Source organism: Triticum dicoccoides, chromosome 2A, assembly GCF_002162155.2.
Source record: "Triticum dicoccoides isolate Atlit2015 ecotype Zavitan chromosome 2A, WEW_v2.0, whole genome shotgun sequence".
In the NCBI taxonomy this organism is placed as follows: Eukaryota; Viridiplantae; Streptophyta; class Magnoliopsida; order Poales; family Poaceae; genus Triticum; species Triticum dicoccoides.
In genome coordinates, this window is record NC_041382.1 from 214,448,439 (window position 1) to 214,458,694 (window position 10,256).

The window sequence follows — 10,256 nt, forward strand, 5'->3', positions numbered from 1 at the left end:
ATGAGCACCGAATTGTTCAGGCCCATTGCAGAGAAACTAGCGAGCCATGGCCGATTTTTTCAGCAAAGGGGGAATGCCGCCGGAGAGCTCGGGCATAGCACCTTTCAGAAGGTGACAGCCGCTTTGCGTATGTTGGCATACGGTATCCCGGCTGATCTAGTTGGTGATCACTTGGACATGGGTGAGAGCCAAGCCATCATGTGTGTCAAGCGCTTCGCAGTCAGAATTGTGCAAGTGTTTGGCCAGGAGTACTTGAGATCTCCCAATGGTGAAGACGCCGCAAGGCTATTGAAGATGAACAAAGCTCGCAGCTTCCCAGGTATGCTTGGCTCAATAGATTGCATGCGTTGGAGTTGGAAGAATTGTCTGAAGGCATGGCATGGGCAATTCCACGGCCAAAAAAGGGTTCCACTATAATTCTTAAAGCGGTGGCCGATCAAGATACTTGTATTTGGCATGCTTTTTTTTGGTCTGCCTGGATCTTTGAATGACATCAACATTGTCAACCGGTCACCACTGAATAAGATTGCAAATGGTGAACTGCCACCGGTGCAGTTTGTAGCAAATGACCGTACATACAACTTTGGCTGCTATCTTGCGAATGACATCTACCCAAAGTAGCAAACATTTGTGAAGCCGTTGAAAAAACCAGAAGGTGAGAAAAAACTTGATTTCCACAATGCTCAGGCGGCGGCTAGAAAAGATGTGGAGAGAACCTTTGGGATTTTGCAAGCCCAGTTTGCTATTGTGTGATGACCGACTAGATTTTGAGATCAAAAGATACTTTGGTACATCATGCACGCTTATGTGATCATGCACAATATGATCATCGAGAATGAGTGTGGCCAAGATGTAGACTACTCTCACTATGAGCTCTTGGGACATTCCGTGCGAGCGCGGCGGATGGCTAAAAGGGAGAAAATTGGATATTTGCCACTTTTAATATGTGGCTTCTCAAAATTGCCACTTTCAAGATTGGTTTCGCAGAATTGCCACTCTGCTCATTGGCTCCTTTATTACCATGCCACTTCCCTCCTTTTAGTGATTTCCTTTTTCCTTTTCCATTTATAAGCACAGGAAAAGACCAAACTACCCCCTGATTCTATGTACACATTACACATCAGTATCTGACTATCTGGATCTGTTTATGCATCTGTTCGAGTAGAGGAGAACGAGCTGCACAGATCTTGTCGTCGTCCGTGCACAGTCGCCGTTGTCGTCCGCGCCACTCGGCTGCTTGCTGCTCGCTCCGCTCGTCTGCCATCGCCGATCGCCCTGTTTGCCCGCGCGCCATAGCCACTCAGGCCGGCGGCCTGCTCGGCGCTCGCGCCGCTCGTCCCGGCTGACCAGTCGGCTGGGATGAGGAGGCGGATGGATCAATCACTACCGATTTTTTGAACAAAGCAAGGTCAACACAATACCATTGACAATTCATGCACGCGGCCTGGACGCGACATTAGCGGCATGCGGCGTTGCCGAGATCGACGACATGCTGCGTATAGAAGATCGGCAACACGGGACGTCGAGAAGATCGGCGTCACGCGACGTCTAAGCGATGTGCGACACTCTACATCGAGGACAAGGTATTCTCGTCGGCAGCCGGTGCGCTCTCGTATCAATCAGAACGTGGATAGTACCTGTATAGAATTAGGGGTAGTTTGGCCTTTTCCGGTGCTTATGAGTGGAAAAGAAAAAAGAAAATCACCAAAAATAGGGAAGTGGCATGGTAATCATGGAGCCAACGAGGAGAGTGGCAATTTTACGAAGTCGATCTTGAAAGTGGCAATTTTGAGAAGCCACATATTGAAAGTGGCAAATATTCAATTTTCTCGGCTGAAAGGATGGTCTGTTTTGTTGCCTCCTATCATGCCATTCGACGTCCTCATCGCATGATGATCGTCAAAAGGATCTCATTAAAAAGTGATGGGCTTGGAATGGCCGTCAAAGAGCATCATGATTTGTTGTATTATTGTATTGTTTGATGTTTGATGTTGTATTGTTGAACTATTTGTTGTATTGAACGATAAACTATCTGTTTGAGTTGTAATAACGAAATTGAACTATTTATTATTGATTTATTTTATTTGTGTTTGATCTTTTTGCTTGTGTTTGGAGCGCATATGTTGTTTGTGCTAGAACGCGCGCGCCGCATTTTTGCGTGTTTCTGAAGCTACGCGTGCGCTGCATTTTGCCGCGGCTGCTGGAGCCAGCGATGCCCGCCGTGACAAATCAAACGATGGACGTGCTGCAAACTGGTTTTTAGCACGCCGCGTGTTGGGCGGCTGTTGGAGATGCTATGTGAAGGAAACTTTTGGGCTCATGCACCCTATCAATCATAGACGAGCTTTCAATTAACTAGATCTCGACTGATATTTAAAGGACTATTTTGAATGGCCGACTCTCGCATCACCCTCCGTAGACTGGTCTCACGGATGGATATAGTGTGGATCTACGTTGATGCCCTGATTGCTCAAAATATTTCGAGGCCGTCAGGGTCGTCCGTAGACCAAATCACTTGGGCACAATGGAATTTTGGGATTTCAACGGAGCATCCATCATGTAAAAATTTGGTTATATCAAAATCATCTCTACCGGTGTGGACCATCATCCGACTGGGAGCAGTGGAATTCGTGTCCCTCGCGGTCACTTTAGCCGTTGAAAGGTAGCCGCATGCTTTTTGGATTCTTGCTTCCTTTAGATATCGATCTCAGTCTCACACATGCAGATGCTCGTCCAGTAGCCTTTCCTTTTTCTTTTCTCCTCTCCTTTCGGGGGTCGTGTTTGCCAAATTTCCCCAGCAGAGACACGAAAGGAATCTCGTCATTTTACAGCGGGGGCCGGGGAGACCATCCAGCCAGCCAGATCTGTGGCAGGAACCGCCATTTTTGTTTTCCTGACAAGCATGTCGAACGAGATGAGATCTCATCTCGACGACGTGTGCGCTTCGCCCATGCCTGCCTCTGACACGTTTTCATGTTTCGTTTTCGGCTGCCACCGCGAAAATGGTGAAAATTGACAAATCTAGCCTTTTTGATACTTTAGCACACAAATGAATCTGATCCATTTTTTTAATAGAATAACCCGCCTGGGGCTGAGGTGGCAGGGAGCTCCTATGCACGTCGCCCCGAGCCAGGGCCATGACACACACCCCAGCCCAAAGTGTGATGTTGTCTAGTCATGCGAATGGGCTATTTCGTGATATTTTTTTATATCGGAATCATTTTATGCTAAAGTTTTAGAAAAGGGTCAGCTTTGGCCACTATCACGCGAAATGCATTTACTCCTAAGAAGTGAAGCATCTCAGCCTAGCTCAGATAATTAGTTTTTTTTTGTTGAAACCAGTCTATCGGGGTTCAAATCTAAACTTGACACCAATTCTCGTATTTTTCTAAATTTATTTTAGACTTTTGAAAGAAGATGTCCCGTCAACCGTGGTGATTTCGCCAATCTTAAAATGTGATGTTGGGTCAATATCTCAGAGGTGCTCATGAGATAGGGTGTGCGTGCATGAGTTCATAGAGACAAATACTCCTTCCGTTTCTTTTTACTCCGCATATAAAATTTGGTCAAAGTCAAACTGCATAAAGTTTGATCAAATATATATTAAAATATGAACATCTACAATACTAAAACTATATAGTATGAACATATGTTTCATGGTGCATATGATAGTATTGATTTCATATTGTGAATGTTTATATTTTTTAATATACAGTTAGTCAAACTCTACAGAGCTTGACTTTCATCAAACCTTATATGCGGACTAAAAAAATGAAGGGAGTATATGTTTGTTTATATGAGCAACTTGCATCTGTACCATGCTAAAAGAATTTAGAGAGAAAACAAATGGTTACCACCATTGAAGGGGCACTTTCTAATCTGCATTGAAACCCATAGATTTTTCTAAGGATGTGTAGCGAAGCAAAGTCCAAAACACAATGTATGGTGTTCAAAAAAATATGTAAAGAAGATAAAAACAAAACACGGTAATACTACAAGTGAGAAGTCCAAGCCGATTAGCATGCGTATACGCGGGACCATTACTCGGAAGTTTTGGCCCATCCATGCTCGTGTCGTGGAGCACGGAAGGCATCGGAACAAAAATGCCATCATTTTCCTCCGAAAGGGCTACCACTCACATGAGAGCACAGCCACCCCGGGCAATCAATGCCGCATCACCATACACATGCACGTCCGCATGTGCATCTCATCATCACAAAACAAGAGAAAAGAAAATCCATCCACCAATCGATAGCTACACCACGTACCCGACCCACCCAAAAAAGAACCATGCATGTGAAGCGAGAGCCAGGGCCCATCCGTCAGGAGCTAGAGCTAGCTGGTCTTGGTCCTGAGCGCGCACTCCTCCGGCACGGCCGGGAACCTCTTGCGGTCGTCGCAGTAGTCGTATATGACGAGGTTCCTGGCCACCCAGCCGGAGTCCCGGCGCTGGCCGTCGTCGAGCGCCCACGCCGGCGGCTGGTCCCACCAGCTGTCCCCCGTGGCGGCCGCGCACGCCGGCGGGGCCGGGCCGGCCGCCCAGGCGCAGGCGTCGGCGGTGAAGTCGCTGTAGGAGGAGACGAAGGGCCCCTTGGTCCAGTCCGTCTTCTCCAGGCCCCCGCGCGTGGCCCAGTCGTCGGCGTTCCAGATGCTGGAGAAGACGTACATGGGCTTCATGATCGGGAAGAACCTGTTGGGCTTGTCCGAGTTGCGGTACTCCCTGATGGGCACCTTGTCCACGAAAAACCTGCAAACGTACATAGTACAATATCGGCATCAAAGACAACTTGGCAAGTGCAATCGGATCTCGATCCCAGTATAGTAGCACTGTATAATAGATTAGTACAGCGCTCGGCTATTCAGCAACCACGGAGATGTGCGCCCACACCGCTGTACAGTGGCGGAGCTTGCCAAAAAAAGCTGGGCGGGCTGAATGGACCAGGCTGCAAGGAATTACTACTAGCTGGCATTCTACAACCCATGTGCTAGCTATATTGTGAGAAAAAGCTGCAGAGCTGGGCGGGCGATGGCCCATTTGGCCTTGCCTAAGCTCCGCCAGTGCCGCTGTATACCACTATATTGTCTACATATATTGCGGCAGCGGAGCAGAAAGTTTCTCTCTCAGCAATACGCAGTACTACTACGCCCGAGGCAGCCGAGAGAAGGGAGGGAAGAAGATTGAGCGAGGCGGTACAACGTGCAAACAGTGCGCGGCGGCGCGCGTTGTTTGGTCCAAACAGGGTGCGTGCACGTACCAAGAGCACGGCAACGCGGCCTAGTTTTGCTACTCCGCGGCCGGGTCGGGTCCAGTGGGTATCTATCTATCAACCGGAGTGACCCAAATGCAGGGGTGAGTGGGTGGATCCGTTCAATTCAACTGCCCCCGCAGCTACTAAATCCGGCAACCCCACCCTCCCATCCCAGATTACACGCACTGCTGGCGCAATCGGAGTTGAAAGCTGAATTAATGGCAAGGCAGCAAAGGGGCTTACACGATCTGCTTGGGGTTCCAGAGGATGGAGTAGCTGTGGAACTCGGCGGTGGGGTCGAACCACAGCGAGTGCCGCATCTCCCGCCCGCCCACGCCGCTCCGGTACACGTTCGTCTGGATGATGTACGGCTCGCCGGTCCGGTTGCCCAGGAACTCGAAGTCCAGCTCGTCGCGCTCCGGCGCCGCGTCCAGGTCCGAGCACATCTGATGATGATGATCAAACGCACGCAATCCATTCACGTCAGTTTGTTACCAGTTTTGTTTGCTCTTTCGACTTCGATTGATGGGTCGGCGCTGCTGCCTGGCTGGGAATGGGATGCCGGATAGTAGTAGTAGTACGTACGTAGTAGGCGGTGACGACGCCGGCGGAGTCGTTCCCGACGAGCTTGAGCTTCATGCTGAACCACCCGAACAGGTACTTCTGCTTCGTCTGGAACCCAACGCCTGCAAGAACCAATCAATCAAAGAGAAGCTACTTAGATAGGAGATGACGATCCTAATGCATGCGATGCGTGCGCCAATCAACGGGGATGGATGGCGGCGACGTTTACCGGTCTTGTTGTCGAGCGAGAGGTACCACGTCTGGCCGTCGGGGGAGGTCTTGACGTGGTCCTCGGCGCCGGTGATGTCGAAGTTGTCCCCGAACGACGGGGTCGCCGCCGCATCAGCACCCTGGAACCAGAAGCAGCAGCAGCAAGAAGCTGCAATGGCGGCGCACGCCAGGAGAGCGCCGACGCACGGACGCCCCATCGCTCCCGCCTCCACGAGACAATCCCCAAGACTGTATCGCCGACGACGACGAGTGAGTGGGGAACGGGAAACGGCAAAGCCAGAAACAGGCAGAGCAGTGGGCTGTGGAGGAGCGTGCTAATGCTTTGGTCCGGGGCAAAGCACAAGGCACAGGACGCAGCTTTCTTATAGACTAGTAGACGATGCTTTCATAGTTTAAGCTGCATTTGTTTTCTGCGCTTTGGCTCCTACCCTTGGGTTGAAATCGCACCGTTGTTTCGCGGCCGCCTCTCATGATTTTTTTTTACTCTACTTGTTTATTTATTTATCACACTGGCTTTCTGCGTTTACCGCAGGGCAGTAGCAGGAGTACTTATTACTATAATACTACTCCAGGGCACGGCACTGGTTGCCACAGACGACGAGCTTCAGATCTAGCACTAGTATCCAGCTGCAGCTCGTGGCTGTCACATGAAGATATCATGTTCATCTGGCAAGCCGATTAATTGCGGCTGTGTGAGGTCTTGAGAGTTGTGCTCTGCCACCGTCGTGCCGAGTGATGGGGCCGCCCGCCCATAAAAACTGACGAGGATTTGCAGCGGTAACCGGGTGCACGCAGACTTGCAGCGGGACCTGTACGGTGATCAAACGATCGACAGGAAGTCTTAACACGCTGCGAGCCCTGTGTGAGCGAGGGGTTCATCAACCAATCGTTGAGAGCTGAGACCAGACAGAGGCATGTGTGTCTCATGTTGTAACAGTGAGGTCCACTATACTTTGGTTGGGGTGCATCTCGTCAAATTTTGGTGATGGGAATCTTATCAAGATTTGACGAGCGGGCGTCCGGCGATAGAAAACTCAACCGGGATCCATGAGATGTGGTGAGACGGGGCCGAAACCAACGGAAAGACGGGGTCGGCAGCGCAACTGTAACCCGGGGTTTCAGGCTCCTGTCCACGGTAAAAAAAACCTTGACTTTGTAGTCAAAGTCTGAAATGAATCCTGAACTTCAAATCCTTGAAATCAGCACCCTGTCTTATTTAATCTCGGTTTATCCCGGCCTTTCTTGGCTGAGAAGTAGTTTGTCTCCGCCAGGATTCCACACGTACACAGATGTGGCAATCACAGCCAGCCGGGGTAAACATGGTGATGATTTGTACAAACGTTGCTTGTTATTTACGAACAAGGACACATGCCACTTCTTGCTTGATGGTCTGAACGTGGTGATGATTTGTTATACATTTCTACGGAAGGCATGAACCCTTTATTAGCATGTGAACTTAAGAGGCTAAGAGCCCCTGAACTATGCTTATTAGTTGTATTACCCTCTTAGATCGTGGCTTGTATAGTTGTGTTGTTCGGTCAATTTTGTCCGCTTCCGATCCGAGTCCGTACCATGTTTGAATCCATACAATCCAGTATTTGAATCCGCATCCGGCCCGCTTCCGAATCCGAAAATAAATATGAAGTAAGATATGATATGAGCATTATTCATCCGAATCCAAACAGGTTTCACCCTTATACACGTGGGACCTACCATATCAGCTCCTAGAAACCCAACTACACACCGCTCCCTCACATGTTCTCATCGGCGCCTTTGCATCAGGTCCCTTCTCCTTGTCCTTCATCGTTGCACTGGTTGCGGCAATGGCGATCAGCGGTTCATCGTCGGATGAAAAGACAATTGTGCCGTCCGAAAAAGGCACCAGTAATCCCCTCCCCTTCCTCCCAGTCTTTTCTTAGTCTCATCCGTGTTAAATGGTCGGCTCTGGATAGGGTTCTTGGTAGAAAAGTTGTGGTTTTAGCTACGTCATAATATGGGGATGTGAATACAGAGATATGGGGAACGACATTTTCCGAAAATGGGCTCACGGGAATACGATAAGAATATGTATAGTGGGTGAATAAAATAGTTCAACAGTGTATTATAAGCTAAATTATTAATAAGTTGGAATATAAATATTAAAAAATGCACTAGATAGTGACAGAGTTGATCAGACACTATTAGAAAAACCCCTACTAATGGCGCACCTAGTATGGCTATTAGTGGCGCATCTGTGGTGCGCCATTAATAGCACGCCATTAGTAATTTTTACTAATGGCGCACCACCTGGTGCGCCATTAGTATCTGGTATACTAATGGCGCACCTCGGGTGCGCCATTAGTATAGGCCAGGGTGCGCCATTAGTATGCCTCCCAGGGGCCATGTATACCCAGGTGCTTTGGCATACTAATGGCGCACCACCTCTTGATGCGCCATTAGTAACCGCGGCATACTAATGGCGCACTGCCCAGTGATGCGCCATTAGTATGCACTGTCATACTAATGGCGCACTGTCATGTGATGCACCATTAGTATGAATATTAGGTTTTTTTTATTTTTTTTATTTTCTGTTTTTTGCACAGGTTACAAAATGTATAGTTTGACAAAATATAGACAGCACACATCAACAACAGATTCATCAAATACAATAGAAGATTAGTCTTTGAATACAATTCATCATATTAGTCTCCGAATACTATTCATCATATTAGTCTCCGAATTGAAAAGACCGAACAAAGATAGAACATTATATTACAAGTCTCGAGACCGCGAGTAGCGAGTCTGTCTTCACATTACAAGTCGATATCGATCATCTAAACTACCATCACATAGAAGAGAGCTGCGGTCATCACGATGAGCATCATCACGATGAAACTCGTCTTTATCCGGTTCCTCCAACGCTCCCTCCCCTCTCTCGCTAGATAGCGGGAGTATCTAGATTCGGCCTCGGCCCTAGTGGTGTACCCTTTGTAACTGTTACCGCTGAATCGGTGAACCTGTCTCCGACACTCCTCCCAGTCATCGTAGACTTCGGGAACCTTACCCTTGTACACGACATACGTCGGCATCGCTATGCACTAGCCAAACGAAACGTTAGTACCAATTCACAGACAATACATAAGCAATATATAAGTATGCAACAGAACGATCGGAAGAGAAAAGCAAGACATTAATAGCATCGATTACATCTAAGTTGAACGACTCTCGAAACCAAAGAGACATACTACAAGTTCATTAAAGTTTAATTACAACATGAGCCAATCGATGTTTCAGAACTAGACAACTCGACTCAAGGGACCGGAGCGTGGATGAAGCCGCCGTCTATCGTGGGAGTCATGAAAGAACGGGCGCTGTCATCCTGCATTTGTAGCATTGTGTCGATGTCACTGTTGGACGGTTGATTTCTGAGGTAGAACTGCCCCGAGGTACGAAGGACATCTTGATGGATGATTTCCGCAAACTCCGACTGGATGCGAAAGAATTCTTGTCGGAGGTCCGCGTCCTGGATTGCCGACACGCTCGCGGCCCAATCTTTGAGTTTACTCGGTAGCAGAAGTTGATGATGGTCCCGTACGATCGCCCGCATGTGATGGATGGCGTAGTAGGCACCCTTCTGACCGCCAGGCGGCTGCTTGACGCAGCAGAACGTCGTATTGTGAGAGAACACGTGCTTGCCGTACTTACGAATAGGCCTGGTGAAGGTGCCTCCAGATTGGGCGTAGTCGGGGAGAACATCATCAAGAACCTTCTTGACATTTGTAGTCTACGTTCGACTGACGGTCCGGGTCGAAATACGTGGCCATGGAATATTTGGGGCTTAGGAGGATGAGCGTGCAACGTGTGTCACTGCAGAAAACACGGAATGTTAAAAGAAAAACGATCGAAATGTAAGAATTCATATGTTACGGGCCGGTTGAGGGGAGGACTTACTCAGGAAAGTAAGGCACGAGGAAGTTATCCTTATCTTGGTTTGCCAGAATGACGCCTTCGAGGTAAGAACTCGCGACTTGCCGGTCCCCAGCGCTGCCCAAGATCTTGGCACGCATGTAGAAGGGGTCGACTATCACGATGTCCGGGGTCTTGTCGCGAATGATCCGCATCTCCATACTCAGCGAAAATAGCTGAACGAAGGTGTAGTGCAGCGGATGAAGGTTCAACATAGCGTGGATGTCATCAAAACGCAGGACGATCGTACGCCCGATGGAGTTATCC

At 48.8% G+C, this 10,256-nt stretch overlaps 1 protein-coding gene across 1 annotated transcript; it reads right to left on the reverse strand.

The window, feature by feature from the left end:
• Positions 1-3,941: 3,941 nt before the first annotated feature.
• Positions 3,942-6,398, reverse strand: LOC119354283 (probable xyloglucan endotransglucosylase/hydrolase protein 8). The gene is made up of 4 exons (XM_037621000.1): positions 6,043-6,398; positions 5,835-5,935; positions 5,493-5,695; positions 3,942-4,747 (listed from the first exon to the last, which is right to left on the reverse strand). The coding sequence occupies exons 1-4, from the start codon at positions 6,239-6,241 to the stop codon at positions 4,336-4,338; spliced, it is 915 nt and encodes a 304-aa protein (XP_037476897.1). The 5' UTR covers positions 6,242-6,398; the 3' UTR covers positions 3,942-4,335.
• Positions 6,399-10,256: the final 3,858 nt, after the last annotated feature.

Excerpts from the sequence above, each read along its gene's own strand:
- LOC119354283 (XM_037621000.1), bottom strand. The coding sequence starts at position 6,241 with ATGGGGCGTCCGTGCGTCGGCGCTCTCCTGGCGTGCGCCGCCATTGCA. Across the intron at positions 5,696-5,834 it reads GCGTCGTCACCGCCTACTAC|ATGTGCTCGGACCTGGACGC; the intron begins GTACGTACTACT and ends CATCATCATCAG. Across the intron at positions 4,748-5,492 it reads TGGAACCCCAAGCAGATCGT|GTTTTTCGTGGACAAGGTGC; the intron begins GTAAGCCCCTTT and ends GTACGTTTGCAG.